Genomic DNA, 16,454 nt, shown 5'->3' on the forward strand with positions numbered 1-16,454 from the left:
ATATATTGCAACACCAACACTTGATCCACATCTGCCGTGCTAATGTTTCTTTTTAATAATGAAGCTGATGTATTAAAACATGGAGGAGAGGAGGATCTACTGAACCAGACTACCAAATGCAAGCTTTACATTTCTAACTGGAGCAGGGAAAGTGACAGTGGGAGTCTGTAATCCAGTTATTAAATGTAAAGCCATCTTCCCCTCTTTATCATCTTGCTCTTCAGATAAAGCTATAAATGGCTCTGTAAATATCCTTTAGAAAAAAAAAAGTTCCCACAACAGCTGATTGCATTGCAAGTACCTAGACTTTTATCATATTATCTCAGCTGAGGTAAAGAGACCAAAGTTTGGGCAGCATTCTCTCTTTGGATAGCTATGTCTAAACATCAGTTAACGAGGCCTCCCTTAGCTGAGATAATGTGGCCAATAGGTGGCTGCTGTGGAAGCTCAGAAAAACCTTTATTTCATTGCAGATATTGCATGTTTTTTTGTTTTTTTTTTAGCAGCATTGTATTGTTTTACGGGTCAGGATGTGGTCAGTATGTAGAGGAAAAAAGTTTTCAGGGTTATGTTTTCAAGATCGATTTCAGACCTAAAGACCATTAAAATCCTAACCTGCCACCCCCCATATCCATACATTTACTGGCTGTTCTGGGCTACCTTTCAGCTGCCGACACCTAAACATACTCACTGCAGCATTGACATTTCGTTGCTGTCTGCCTCGTAATGACCAGCTAGTCATTGGCTCTGCCTAAACAAGGGTTGTTCTTTTTGACACAACCATGTGCTCCACCATTGTCTGCATTTTATTGCCAAGCTGAAGGGAGCCCAGGGCAGCTGGATTATAGGAGGAGTGAGGTGTATGGGGATCAAGTTAGGATTATTTTAGGCTTTGGATTCACAATTATCTGAGCAACAGGTATTGGCACCCCCTTCCCTTATTTCCTGTTGCTCAGAACATCACTACATATAGGCTTGTCACTAACAGCTGCACTATTTCAGCAATTCGGGCTGGTGTTTGAACACATGTCTATATCAAATATACTGTGCTTGTAATTGGTGCTATAGTGGTGGTGTGATGGTAAAGGATGCAGATATCACCCTAATGGGTTTGTTTTTATTTTCTGTGTGCTCGTCACCTTGAATATCCATACTAGACTGCTCTATACATGAGAATTGTTTCAGGTCAGCTAATTACAGATGCATTTCATATAGTAGCTCCATATAGGGAAAAATATTTTAAAGCGGTTGTAAACCCGCAGAATTTTATTTATTTTTAAACCTAAAAGGCGTAATAGGCACGGCATACTAGCTCATTATGAAATTCCTACCTTAGAACGAGGCATCGGCAGGTGATCGCGGTCCACGGCGAGGGAGCTGACATTTTCCCTCTGCGTGTTTTCTGGGTATCGCGGCTCCGGCACTGTGAGTGGCTTCTTTCCGGCAAGGTTTGGCAGCATTGCGGGACCTTCAGCCGGGCATTCAGAGAGCATGCGCTGCATGCAAAGGGAATACCTCCTAAACTGTACAGGTTTAGGAGATATTCTTTTTACCTACAGGTAAGCCTTAATTTAGGCTTACCTATAGGAAAAAGTAAAAAAAAAGCTATACTATCCTTTTAAGTGGGCTTTCCATCCACTGTGCATTACTTGTCATTACCATGCTGTGATAAGTTGCCAAGCTGCTCAAATAACTATACTTATTTTAAATATTTTATATTGTGAATAAATAATAGAGCTAAACTTGCCTTTTTTTTCCCTCTGTTCCTCCCTGGTGTCTGCATTTTTAGCTAGGTGCCAGTCTTTAGCTGTCTAAAATTGGCACAGCCTGGGATGATGTCACTCATGTGCAGGAATCTGTCAACCCGGCACACAGGGACGGTACCAGTGATTTAAGAGAGTTGCTCATGCAGAGCTCAGTTTACATGCTGGTGACAGCAGGCAGGTAGGTTTATTTTATTACAGACGAGATGTTGCATGTCTCTTCTGTAGCAAAAAAGCCTGCCTGCATTGTGACAGTGAAAGTGTATGTACAGGATAAAGTAGTGATATGAAGGTGAGCAGGAGGAACCATTGAGAACTGTGGCAAATAAGAACAAAAGATGATCAGGACAGCCGCACTCCAATCTAACGTAACTTTAATGTTAAAAACTGGAAACGGGCCCTACAAATCACAGCAACGGAACCTAGGACAACTTCAGTGTTTACTCATAGCTATGGGTAAACACTGAAGTTAGTGTGAAACGCGTCAGCTGTCCTAGGTTCCGTTGCTGTGATTTGTAGTGCCTGTTTCCAGTTTTTTACATTAAAGTTACGTTGGATTGGAGTGCGGCTGTCCTGATCATCTTTTGTTCTTATTTGCCATGTGCATTGCTAGCACCCTCAGTTCCTTAGAAGAAGATTTGCATCCAACAAGACCTGCCTGGAGTGGCAATTTCTGTCTCATTGAGAACTGTGGGGTGCCTAGGATATTGACACTTTAGAAGTGTCAGATTTAGGGCAGTCTTCAGCAGAAGTCTAATGGAACATACTGGCAGATAAATAGGCCCAATGCTGAATGTAACAATTGCTCAGTTCCATGAGGAGTATACAAATGCTGGATCGTAGTTTAAGTTGGTATTCCTGTAACTCAAGAAGGCAGGAGCTGCCAGATTGAATTTGTGTAGTACAGTCACATATTATTTTTTAACCTGACCTTGCAGTTTGTCTTATGTTGTTGACAGATTTGCCGTGTGGCTAATCCGATTAATCTCTCCCTAGAAGTCAATAATATATTGAGAGACAAATGTCTTTAATTTTATCCCTTTGTTGGAGAGTAATATGAAAAGCCCCAAGTGATTCAGTTTTGCTGTGCTCACCCAAAAGTTATGTCATTTATTGGTACACACATCCTTCAAATGTTTCCAGCTCAAACCTTTAAAGAGGCTCTGTACTTCAAATAAAGATGAAGTCCCCAGCCACTGACATTGGCAGTGAATACATAACCATACTTGCGTTGCCCTTTTATAGGGTTCACGTGTAAGGGTGCATTCACACCTGCGAATGCACCCCACACCAATTACATACGAGAACCTAAGTTGGGGTTCCCGCCAAATGGCTGCAGGAGGCAGCCCATTAAAAGCAATAAGAGTCTTCTGGCTCACAAAGCTAATCGCAGGCACTTGCATGTAATCGCTCATGCAGTGATCACTTGTGAGTTATTGGCCCTGGATGCAGTCTGTCTGCATCCAGGGCCAATCACTTGCGTGTGATCACTGCATGAGCGATTAGCTGTGGGAGTCGGCAGTCTCCTCTTGATTTCAATGGGACTGCTTGCAGCAGCTTGCCGCCCAGTTTTAATTTGCTTTAAGCATTATGGATCGGTCTTGTCAGGGTTTTGAAGGGGTTGATTGCTCCAAGCAACTTCTCATAGCTGACTGCATTTTTTTCATCAAATAGCAATAGATCTTACATCTGCAGGATAGAATTTTTTTAACAGTTACATTACATGCCTCTCAGTTGTCTGTGACCACTGGTTAAGTGAAAATGGCAGTAAACATGTTGATCTTTTTGATTTCAGTTGTTAGATACACTACTATGAAGGTTGCCCTTTGCTATATATATATAAAAAAAAAGTTCCCTGCGATGGACAGCAGACTGTGAGATTGAGTGACTTGGCATTATGAATAAGGGCCGTCTTGGAACCCACAGGTTCTCATTTTACTATTTGTTACAGAATCTGCGATGCAATCCTAAAATTACTAGGGCAGAGCATTGCATGCCACAACACCGAATTTATTAAGAATTTCAATTTTGGTTTGCACTGGTCTTGTGAATCGGCTCTTTCATTGTTTTGTGGTCATTGTGAGCAGCCATGAAGCCTGAATCATGCTTGCAGTAAGGATTTCAAGAGTATTTGCTAGCACCTAGAGCAATGTGAAAAATTCACTTTGCAGTGCCTTACACTACAGAATTACACTATGTAGAGTTAACCTGTTTAAAGCCAAGCCCCAAATTTGAAGCTTTTTTTTTTTTTTTTATATATATATATATATATATATATAATATATATATATATATATATATATATATAGGTACGTTCAGCTAAAACCATAAGTTTAATTATTTTTTTTTCTTTTTCTTTTTTTTTGCCTCCTATGTCGGGTGTCCTAATTCAGGAGTTTTACTCTTTACTTCCTGCCTAGATGTCACAGAAACATGAGGTGATGAGGTGATCTTCCAAACTCTTAGAGGCAACAACATCAGTAGAGTGCGGAGGTGTTAAAACCTCTCCCATGTTTTTGGTTGTTTCCCTGTTCTCACCTTCTCTCCCTCATTTCTTGTCCTGGTATAACAGACCAGGAAGTAAGGCTCTGTTCACATATATGCAGCGCTTGTTTCTCTGCAGAGTCCAGTGCGGTTTCCATTCATCGGTTCAGGTGCGAATTTTGACATTGAAATTGCACCTGAACCGGAATGAAAAACAAACACCATCCTTTTAAAATTTGCACCGCAACTGGCCCTCATAGATGTGATGTGTTATGCAAATCGGATGCTGTGCAAAACACTTTCCTAGTGGGGTCAAAGACCTCATTTCGAACCTAAAAAAAAAAGTATTGAATGCTGAAGGGACATTTTATTTGGCATTTTAATTGGTTTTAAAGAACTAGAACCATTACCATGACAGCTATTGTGATAAAATGTGGAATGAGTTTGGGGTATTGGGTCTGCAGCTAGGAGCTCCAGCGACTAGTTCTTCCTGCTGGGCGAATAAAGCAAGCCAGTGTATGTTTTATTGTGATGGCTATCAGCATCCTAAACCTGAAAAAACACAAACACAAAAAAAACTTCAGTTTAATATTAATTTATAGTAAATCATGCTATATTATATACATGTAAAAAAGAAATATATATAATTTGCTCGAAGAAATCCCTGCTGAGCAAGCGGAGGTTCACGGGGCGGATCATCACAGATCACAAGCCCTGTGTGAAAAAGCCTTTAGGGACTCAAAGTCCCTAACATGGTGTATCTCAACCAGGGTTCCTTTTTGAGTTATCCAGGGCTTCCTTGAGTAGTGACCAATAGTGAATTGATTTCCCACCTACACTGAACATCCATGCAAGGGGGCAATTTTCCTCTTCCCACCAATGTAAGGCATCAGTTCTACACTCACCACAGATGTTAGATGACACTGCAATTTGTACTGTTTGCATTTCTTTTCTATTTTATTTGATTTTAGCTAACAAAGTAGGTATTTTAAAGCGAAGTTCCGCCTCCCCCTCAAAAAAAGTTATACTTTTGTAGCTGCTGACTTTTTATATTGGGACACTTGGCTGTCCTGGAGTCCAGCGATGTCTGCATGTTTCCATCCGCTGTCAGGGTGCTGCCAGCGCCGCCATTGTCAGTAAAGGAACCCGGCAATGAAGCCTTACGGCTTTGCGGCCAGGTCCCTGCTGCACAGGCGCGAAGCTCCTACAGCAGAGGAAGGAAGAGGGGGGCAGACTTCTGATGTACCTTGCCATGGCAAGGTCCAATGGAAGTGCGGACAGGCACCCCCCCAAATATGGCGTCAGAGGGGGAGAGGAGACAGATGAGCGACAGTTCCACTTTTGGGTTGCTATATCTCTATTTATAGTATCTATGGGCGTATTTGAAAACCATGGCAGATGGAAAAAAAATGTGTATATATAATATACATTTTTTATTTCTTTTTTGCAATTTAATGATCACGCTAATTTTCTGTGAACTCTAGGTATATTATTTGGCAGGGGTTCCTTGAGACCTGAAAATTATTTTATGGCTACTTTCACACTGAGGCGCTATGGCGCTAAAAATTGGCGCCTGAAAGAGCCTTTCCTCTCACTCCAGTCTGAAAGCCTAAGGACTTCCACACTGGAGCGGTGCGCTGGCAGGACACTCAAAAAAGTCCTGCCAGCCACATCTTTGAGCCTCTGTAGGAGCAGCGTATACACCGCCCATTGAAATCAATGCCGACGGTTTCAACCCTTTTTCGGCCGCTAGCGGGGTTAAAAGCGCCTGCTAGCAGCAGAATAGCGCCACAAAAACGTAAAAATAGCAGCGCTTTACTGCCAACAGCGCACCGCCTCAGTGTGAAAGTAGCTTAAGAGTTCTATAGGGGTTATAAGGCTGAGATGGGCTGCTATAACATTTAGGTAGGAGGTAGAAGTCTCCAATTTAGACCCCCCCCCCCCCCCCCCGCCAATGGAATATGACTTGTTATGCAGTTCAATTAAGAGTCCACGTATAAACATAAACACCTGTCTTGAATAATATATTAATATATTTATGTCTAATTTCCCTTTATATTCAGCTGGAAGAAAAGGCTCGTCAGGAAGCTGAAGCCAGAGAACAGGAAGTGGTACAGCTTCTTGAAGAGCAAAGGCAACGCGAGGACGAGGAAAGGTTTAAACAGGAATTTCGCCGACATCAAGAGTTTCAGGCCCTGAGGAAAAAGAAAAAAGATCGATCCAATAGGGAAACTCATAAATCAGATCAGCTGATGACCATCTCTGTCCCCACTAAAGAACCTAATTCCGAAGCACTCCCCAATGGCACCTTGGAGCAGGATACAGTGTGTGTACCCCTCCCTGGCAAACAGACTAAAAAAACTGAGCCACTTCTGTTACCAGAGGCAGTAAATGAGCTACCAATTCATTCTAACGGTAGAGACTCAAAGCCATGCGTTGCTAAAGAGCTGAAGGCAAAGCAGCAGGAGCAGCTCTCTCTTCTTCTGGATTTGGTCCATCACAAGGAAAATCATGTCAAACAAAAGCAACCTAAATCACAAGTTCCAAAACCCAGTCCGGAACAAGTGAAGAAATCGGACGCCCTCAAACTCCATGAAGTCTCACCAAAACCGAAGACCCTAAATGAAACCAAAGCCCCCGCATCGGATGTTGCACCTGTGGTTGAACAGAAGAAGGAAGAGAAAAAGGGTAGCAATGGTAACCACAAAAAGCAGTTGAATCACATGAAGGAGGAGAAGCCGGTGGCAGTAAGCGAGTCCATCACTATCTGCGAGCAGCAGAACAGCAAGATCCAGACCACCGCTGAATCCCCACAGCCTAAGAGCAAGAGCAAAAGGAATAAGAAGAAGAAAGGAGACAAAGTCAATAACTCAATTGGTAAGAAGTCACAAATATATAGCACTGGTGTTTTCTTGCATGTATGTGTAGATACACCGTACTGTGCAAACCTTTTAGGCAGGTGTGAACGTCTGTAAAGCAAGAATGCTATATATATATATATATATATATATATATATATATATATATATATATATATATATATATATATATATATATATATATATATATAAAATCTCTCTTTCTATCTATCTCTCTTTCTATCTATCTCTCTTTCTATCTATCTCTCTTTCTATCTATCTCTCTTTCTATCTATATATATATATAATCAAATACTTGGTGTGGCTACCCTGTGGCTTCAAGCCAGCATGAATTCTTGCACTTGCACAAAGTCATGTAGGATTAGTGTCAGGTGTATGGTTAATCAACTATGCCAAGCTAAATCTAGTGATCATCAATTTTAATATGTAGGTTCAAATAGTCGTCAACTGAAACCGTTGTGTGGGAGGCTTAAAACTGTGAGGTGAGGTTGTGAAAGACAGTTTCATGTCATAGGTCAAACGCCATGGCACACCAACAAGACACAAGGTAGTTATACTGCATCAGCAAGGTCTCTTCCAGGTAAAGATTTCAAAGCAGACTGGTGTCTCAAGATGTGGTGTTCAAGCTCTTTTGAAGAAGCACAAAGAAACAAGCAGGACTGTAGATACAGTGGTCAGCCAAGGTAATTGAATGCAGCCGATGAAAGACGCATCATGCTCCCATCCCCTAGACATCAGAAAATGTTCAGCAGTGTCGTCGGCACAGAACTTGTGGAGATCAGGCAACCGTGAAGCATGGTGGAGGGTCCTCACAAGTTTGGGGCTGCATTTCTGCAAATTGAGTTGGAGATTTGGTCAGGATCATTGGTGTCCTCAGTGCTGAGAAATACAGGCAGATACTTATCCATCATGCCATACCATCGGGGAGGTGTGTTATTGGCCCCAAATTTATTCGGCAGCAGGAGAACAACCCCAAACATACAGCAAACTAAGAACCATCTTCAGCATAAAGGACAAGAAGTCCTGAAAGTGGTTGTTTGGCCCCCACAGAGCCCTAATCTCATCATCATGGAGTCTGTCTGGGTTTACATGAAGAGTCAAAAGGATCCGAGGCAGTCTACATCCACAGAAGATCTGTGGTTAGTTCTCCAAGATGTTTAGAACAACCTACCTGCTGAGTTCCTTCAAAAACTGTGTGCAAGTCTACCTAGAAGAACAATGTCACTTTGACAGCAGAGTGTAGTCACACCAAATATTTGATTTGGATGTCTCTTCTGTTTAGTTATTTTCCATTTTGTTGATTGATGACAATAAGCTATGAACACTTTTGTTTCTGAAAGCATTCTTAATTTACAGCCATTTCCTCACACCTGCGTAAAACTTTTGTAGTGTGTGTATATAGATCGAGAGAATTAAAAGCTTACATTTTCAGAGAAGCGGCTATGATGTATAACCAATTTTGTCAGAATTCAGCATTTTGTGATATTGCCAAATGTCTGCCCTAGACTTTCAACACTCAGGGCTGTTGCAAGAACAGACAAATGAGACCTCTTAGTGCCTGTATGGTATCCCCATAGTATTGGTTCAAGGACTCCTCTGCACACATATGAAGTAACAACTGATATGTCACAAATATTATACTGCAGTCCTTTTCTTGCAAAGTCCATTTTTTTTCCATTTTAAGCCCATTCTTCTTCATTCTAAGTCCTGTCTATTCTCATAGCATTTTCACAACATCCACTGAAAGCTGCAGTACTACTTCAGACATCAAAAGTATCGCCTTTGTTTCTTGCAGTTGCGGTGTCATTTGCATTTAGAAGATTTAAGTTTGGGAATTTCATGTTGGGTTAGACTTTGAGGTTTTACTTGTTGCTGTTTCAAGCTAAAAAATATGTTTGTGGAGGTGACAGTATTGTAATATATACAAAATTGGATATAAAAAAATTGGTGGAAATCTGAAGGGTTATTTTAAATTTCAGTATTAACACCTGCTGGCTGTTTTCCCTTCACATTGATTTCTGTACTATTGCCTGTTCTTTGTGGACTAAATCGTGACTTTTGTTCATTTCCAGATGACGTATTCCTTCCAAAAGACATTGACCTCGATAGTGTGGAAATGGATGAGACTGAAAGAGAAGTGGAATATTTTAAAAGGTAAATGTCAACTTGGTGAATTTAACTTTGGCTGTGAAAGTAAACTGGCAGGTGTGTAGTGATCTCTTATATAAAGCTCAAACATACTTGCGTTTGAAATCTCTGCTGCTACACCAAGGACTTCTAAGGCAGGCCATACACACATTTCGAACCATTAATGAACAGATTGGTCGATCGATCAGCTTGTGTACAACCAGCCTGCTGAAAAACGGGGGGCTGAGGGGCCAGTGACTGCCAGGTGTTTTTTTTACCTTAATGCATAGAATGCATTAAGGTGAAAAAACACGACCCTTTACAACTTCTTTCAGGCTGTCATTGTTGTTAAAGGGGGCAATACACAGTATAAGGAACTGGGGTATGTAAACTTTTGATCAGGGTCATTTGGGTAGTTTCCGTTGTGAATTATGATTTAAAGAGTAAACATAGTTGATTGATAATAAATGGCTTCATCCAAACACCAACCGTGAGTAAAAGAAAAGTTTTTGTGGTGTTCATATTCTTTGAAAAATGGCCAAGAAATCATAAATTCTGCCAGGGTATGTAAACTTATGAGCAATAAAGGAGGGATCTTTTCTTCTGGTGACTGTATCCACAAAAATCATCGCCCATGCCATTTGCCAATCAATAAACCACTAATCCTCCCTTGAAGTAAATGCATACACACCACCAATACATTTTATTTTAATTTGAATAAGTTTAGTTTTAATACCAGTGGCCTTGGTGTGTGGGGCAACGCACCCTCATTCAGTAAAAAGTATTTGATTGCCAGTATAGGTATTATTATTCCTGGTATTTAAGGCAGTAGTAAATGGTAACCCTTTAACTACTTTAGCCCCAGGAGGTTTTGCCCCCTTAATGACCAGACCATATTCGGCGATACGGCACTGTGTTGCTTTAACCGACAATTGCGTTGTCATGCGACATTGTATCTAAACAAAATTTACTTTTTTTCCCCCCACAAATAGAGCTTTCTTTTGGTGGTATTTGATCACCTCTGCAGTTTTGATTTTTTTTTTTGTAAAAAAAGACTGAAAGCTTTGAAAAAAATGCAATATTTTATACTTTTTGCTAAAAATATCCCCCCCCAAAAAAAAATATATATATATATCATTGCTCGGTTTAGGCCGATATGTATTCTACATATTTTTGGTAAAAAAAATATCGCAATGAGCTTATATTGATTGGTTTGCGCAAAAGTTATAGCGTCTACATAATAGAGGATATATTTATGGCTTTTTTTTAAAACTAGTAATGGCAGCCATTTGTGATTTTTATTGGCACTGCGACCTTGCGGCGGACACTTCTGACACATTTTTGGGACTACTGACATTATTGTATAAATTACTGTAATAATGTCACTGGCAGGGGAGGGGTTAACATTAGGGGACAAAATGTGTGTCCTAGGGCAGTGTTTTTCAACTCCAGTCCTCAGGGAGCCCTAACAGGTCATTTTTTCAGGCTTGCCATTATTTTGCACAGGTGATTTAATTTTCACTTCCCTAGTAATTGCCACAGCCATTTCATCTTAGGGAAATTCTGAAAACATAACCTGTTGGGGCGTCTTGAGGTCTGGGGTTGATTCTAACTGGGGGGGGGGGTGGGACTGCCTGAAGGAGGAGACATATCGCTGTTCATACTAGGTATGAACAACAGATGTGTCTCCTCACCCCTGATAGAACAGAGATCTGTTTTTACATTGACAGATCTCCATTCTGTGTCTCTCTGGAGTGTTCGCAAGTGCCCAGCGAACATCACGGGCAAGTGTCTTTGCTCGCCCCCTAGTGGTCTTAAAGCAACCGACGTATACCTACGTCGTTTTGCCCAGACGAGCCAACCTGCCGCAGTATAACTGCAGCAGCTGGTCATTTAGTGGTTAGTTAACTTGCAACATTTTTTTTAAGTCAGTTTGCAGATACAGTAAATCCAACTGGTTTGAACTGTACAATGTGCCATGTATAAGGGGAATCGATCCCAATCCCTGCAAAACTTAATTAAATGCTACATTTCCATTTTTGTTCTGTAATCCAGCTTTTGAAACATCCGTGAATTTCCCAGTGTTCAGGTTGTATTGTTTTTTTGTCTTTCTGCAGGTTCTGTTTAGACTCTGCCCGGCAAACTAGACAAAGACTGTCCATCAACTGGTCCAACTTCAGCCTGAAGAAGACCACCTATGCTGCACACTGAACCGAAAACCATTAAAGACGGGGGCTCACCCTGCAGGAACCAATCCCACTGAATTACGCCCTGCTGTTCTGAGTGCTTTTTCAGGCCTTGAGCCAGTACTGCCTTGCCTTGTCCCCAGTGCTGTGTGGATCTGCACTGAACCCCCTTGGCCTGATGAGTCTTGCTGATCTGAAAAAAAAATGAATATGCCACTTTCTACCTGAATTTGTTAGCTTGTGTGCTTGTAGTCTGTGAGTAAGACTTTGGTTGTAGCAATACGCTCTCCTCTTTTATTGCCTTGGCCTCGGACTTGAGAATGGTTCTTTGGGTTGGTTAGAGGCATAAAACAAAAACTAGTTGCATCCTCCACAATGGTCCATGTCACACCTGCAGTACGCTACATTCGGTTACACAGACTACTGGCGATTGGAATGGAATCCATAGTGCTCACTTAGTCCTTCCTTCCCCAATTGTCATGGTGGAAGAAGATCTCATAACAGACAAGCATTTCTCCAATTCACACAATCTACTGTCGAAAAGAAGTGTACTAGTTACGCCTATTTGTGTTCTGATGATTTTTTTTTTTCCCTCCAGACTCTTGTAGCCAGCTTGTGAAAGAATACATGCATAACGAGAAAGTAACAGAGGATAAAAAAAAGGAAAAAAAAAATACTCACACTATCAATCTGTTATAGAGTGTATAATTGTATTAACACTGACGCCAAAGTGGCTACTTTTTTAACATATTGTTAAGTAATATTAAAATCAGTTCTTTCTTTTTGAAAGATGGAATACATTAGTATGGCAGAAGGACTGTCTGGTTTTTGTGTCTTTTTATTGTAAGAGTTGTATTGACAGGAAGAGGGTGCACAGATTTCACATATGGAAATGCAAGTTTGCTGATAAACTGTATGCTGGGTTCACCACCAAAGCATAACATGGTCCATACAATTTTTTTTTTTTTCAAAATCTAGATGGCGAAAACAAAGCAACTTTAAACTTGTTATGTAATTGATTCAAATTTGTAATCTACAGCTCCCATGCAGTGCGACTCAGCGAAGAGAGAGAGAGAGCACAGCCCGCATGCCTCTCTCCTCCTTGCTGAAGCTATCTGTGCTATTTCCGGCAACGCCGAAAGCTGTGCAGGCACCCACTTCCTACCAACCGATGACGTGACTGGTTGACATGTTTTGCCGGCAATAGTACAGGGAGGAGAGAGCTGCTGCTCTCTCTCTCCTTGCATATTTACACTGCATGGGAGTTACCATTACCACAGAGTAACACTTGCATCACAATGTGCAGGATTTGAAACAAGTATGCGGATCAGGAGTTTCAGAGGAACGTCAGAAGTCCTTATCCTTGTTATACAGTTGTTTGCAAAAGTTTAGGAACCCCTGACAATTTCCATGATTGTTATTTATAAATATTTGGGTGTTTGGATCGGCAATTTCATTTTGATCTATCAAATAACTGAAGGACACAGTAATATTTCAGTAGTGAAATGAGGTTTATTGGATTAACAGAAAATGCGCAATATGCATCAAAACGAAATTAGGCAGGTGCATAAATTTGGGCACCCCAACAGAAAAATCACGTCAATATTTAGTAGAGCCTCCTTTAGCAGAAATGACAGCCTCTAGACGCTTCCTATAGCCTGTAATGAGTGTCTGGATGAATGTATTTTGGACCATTCCTCCTTACAAAACATCTCCAGTTCAGTTAGGTTTGATGGTTGCAGAGCATTGACAGCCCGCTTCAAATCACCCCAAAGATGTTCAATGATATTCAGGTCTGGGGACTGGGATGGCCATTCCAGAACATTGTACTTGTTGCTCTGCATAAATGCGCAAGTAGATTTTGAGCAGTGTTTTGGGTTGTTGTCTTGTTGAAATATCCAGCCCCGACGTAACTTCAACTTTGTGACTGATTCCTCAACATTATTCTCAAGAATCTGCTGATATTGAGTGGAATCCATGTGACCCTCAATTTTAACCAGATTCCTAGTACCGGCACTGGCCACACAGACCCACAGCATGATGGAACCTCCACCAAATTGTACTGTGGGTAGCAAGTGTTTTTCTTGGAATGCTGTGTTCTTTTGCCACCATGCAGAAGCCCCTTGTTATGACAACCTTTGTTTCATCAGTCCACCGAACCTTATTCCAAAATGAAGCTGGCTTGTCCAAATGTGCGTTTGCATACCTCAAGCGACTCCGTTTGTGGCATGTGTGCAGAAAAAGGCTTCTTTTGCATCACTCTTCCATACAGCTTCTCCCTGTGCAAAGTGTGCTGAATTGTTGAAGGATGCACAGTGACACCATCTGCAGCAAGTTGATGTTGTAGGTCTTTGGAGGTGGTCCGTGGGCTGTTTTTGACCATTCTCACCATCCTTCGCCTCTCCAATATGTTATGTGGCCTGCCACTTCTGGCCTTACCAAAGAACTGTGCCTGTGGTCTTCCATTTCCTCACTATGTTCCTCACAGTGGACACTGATGGCTTGTATCTCTGCTATAACTTTTTGTAGCCTTCCCCTAAACCATAATGTAGAACAATCTTTGTTTTCAGGTCATTTGAGAGTTGTTTTGAGGCCCCCATGTTGCCACTCTTCAGAGGAGAGTCAAAGAGAACAACTTGCAATTGGCCATCTTAAATACCTTTTCTCATGATTGGATGCACCTGTCTATGAAGTTCAAAGCTTAATGAGCCCACCAAACCAATTGTGTTCCAATTAATCAGTGCTAAGTAGTTACAGGTATTCAAATTAACCAAATGACAAGGGTGCCCAAATTTATGCACCTGTCTAATTTCATTTTGATGCATATTGCGCATTTTCTGTTAATCCAATAAACATAATTTCAATACTGAAATATGACTGTGTCCTTCAGTTATTTGATGGATCAAAATGAAATTGCTGATCCAAACACCCAAATATTTATAAATGACAATCATGGAAATTGTCAGGGGTTCCTAAACGTTTGCCTACAATTGTAAGTCAGTAAATGAAAGTATAAACGTAAGGGGGGTCAGTAAAACATCCAGGCAAATAGTATTTTCAGGAGAGGGCAGGATTGGCGGGTTCTTTCTTTCATGGAAGGTGAATTTCAGCTGCCACAATCATTAATTTTTCTTTTTAACAAGTCTTTTAAGGCACTTATGTTTGTGTTTGCTCATTTACAATGTGACCTTTCAGTGCACCACTGGTAAGGTGTAGTTGCTTCCAAATTGTTGCAGTGGAACCATATGATGCGTTTTCAGATTGATTACACCAACCCTGTCTGCCTGCATCTCTGCAGCAATCTGGCCAGGCGAACGTGTTAATATGTAAACATGTGACCCCCAAGAATTCAGGACAAAGTACCTGGAGTCCTAGACCTGTCACATCCTATTTGCTGAAACGAGGACAAGTGTATACAAAACATTTGAGAGCAAATTTGACAGAAAGCAAACTGTATCCCTTTATGGTGTAAAAAATGTTTTTCTTTTGTTTTCTTTTTGTACTGTTGGGATATAGTGCCGCCTGCAGAAGAATAAGACACTTGTAAACAAAAAAATATGGTATGTCAGCTCAGTATAACCCCTCCTTTTTTGTGCTAGTATCCAAGGAGGATAGACATGATTTATTTAGCTCTGCTGAGAGAAGTCTAACCATTTTTCTACCCTTCACCTATCAAGATTTCTGCCACATCTGCTGAGCTAGCCTCACTATATGTAGCTATCAAGATCAACCTTTTCTCAGTCCAAAGCCCACTGGTCTAGAAATTTCGGGGCTAACTTGGAGTGTGACCTTCGGGCACTGGGTTCCACTGCTTTCCAGTCCTTCGTGTACCTGTTAGCCACAGAGCGCTTTCCAGGTTCAAAGCTGTGACATTGCCTCAGTGCTTGACCCTGTCTCTAAAGACTTCCTTGGTGAGTAAGTTTCACGCTGGTCACCAGAAGCTAAAGGGTTATTGCTGAGGTATTAGGCGTGGATGTGACCTGAACACTTTGACTAAAGTGTTGGGCTGCAGAGCCTGCATGCAAGAAGTGCTAGCGCCATATGACCTTCAGGAGACATCTTAAGAATGCCACCAGTGTCAAGAGTACTCTTTTTCCTCAGCTAAAGAAGCCTATGGCTTAGTCTGGGAATATTCGCCCCTCGTCAGAGGCCAAAAAAAGTATTGTTACTCTTATTTCTAGCTCAAAACGTAAGCCTGGTGCCCAATCTGCCTGCATATCATGGACAAAGACCCCAAACCATCAGTCAAGTCATCTTCAGCATAAATGTGCACCCTCCCTTCAAAAGTAGAGCAAACATATGTAAGCATATGCAGATCCTTGGACAGGTGACATCTCTGATATGTGGGTGCAGGAGGTAGTTTCCAGGGACAACACTAGCAGGTTTTCTGGCATAGAATTTCCTTGCCCCAGTCCTCATGACCACAAAGTTCCAGGGGTTCTAACTCTACATGCTCAATCCTAAAATGGGTAACCCCATCCAGGAGCTAACATGCTGGGCTAGGGAGGAGTCCTGGGCTGCTTGTTGGTGCTGGAAGCAATAGATGTCAGAGTAATCCCATCTCCAGGGGTCAACATTCTGTAACCTCAGGCAATTTAGTTGTCATTGCAATCTAGATTCAGCCCGAAAAAAACATAGCGGTGGTGTATAGCAACCAAAAGTCTTGCCACAGCAAGAGAGTGGATCCTGTCCTGGACAGTACTTCACACCCTAGCCTTTTCCACCATTTACATGTTGTGGGTGGATATGTGGCAGGCAGATTGCAGCCGGGAGCGCCTGGACCCTGGGAAGTGGTCCCTACACGCAAAGGTGCTCCAGAACCTGTGTCGCAGGTTTGGGGTTGCTGTAGGTGATCTCTTGGACTTCAGGTTTAGCACCAAATTGGTCAAGTTTGTCTCCAGGGATTCTCTAGAGTGGGGGTTGGCAACCCATCGATCATAGGCAAGTGATAGGTAAATCGTGTTCTTTCCTGGCTGACCCCTAGACTGATTCACCCATATATGCAGGGAAGCTGG

The 16,454-nt window shown here is 41.6% G+C and overlaps 1 protein-coding gene across 7 annotated transcripts in view; it reads left to right on the plus strand.

The window, feature by feature from the left end:
- FAM193A (family with sequence similarity 193 member A) overlaps positions 1 to 12,253 on the plus strand; it is a 179,506-nt gene extending 167,253 nt beyond the window's left edge. For all 7 annotated transcript variants that reach the window (XM_040335313.1, XM_040335307.1, XM_040335311.1 and 4 more), the window contains 3 exons: positions 6,311 to 7,124; positions 9,199 to 9,280; positions 11,371 to 12,253. In XM_040335313.1, coding sequence (XP_040191247.1) covers positions 6,311 to 7,124; positions 9,199 to 9,280; positions 11,371 to 11,464 — 990 coding nt within the window. In that variant the 3' untranslated portion in view covers positions 11,465 to 12,253. The remainder of the gene's footprint in view (positions 1 to 6,310; positions 7,125 to 9,198; positions 9,281 to 11,370) is intronic.
- Positions 12,254 to 16,454: the final 4,201 nt, after the last annotated feature.

Source organism: Rana temporaria, chromosome 1 (assembly GCF_905171775.1).
Source record: "Rana temporaria chromosome 1, aRanTem1.1, whole genome shotgun sequence".
Lineage (NCBI taxonomy): Eukaryota > Metazoa > Chordata > Amphibia > Anura > Ranidae > Rana > Rana temporaria.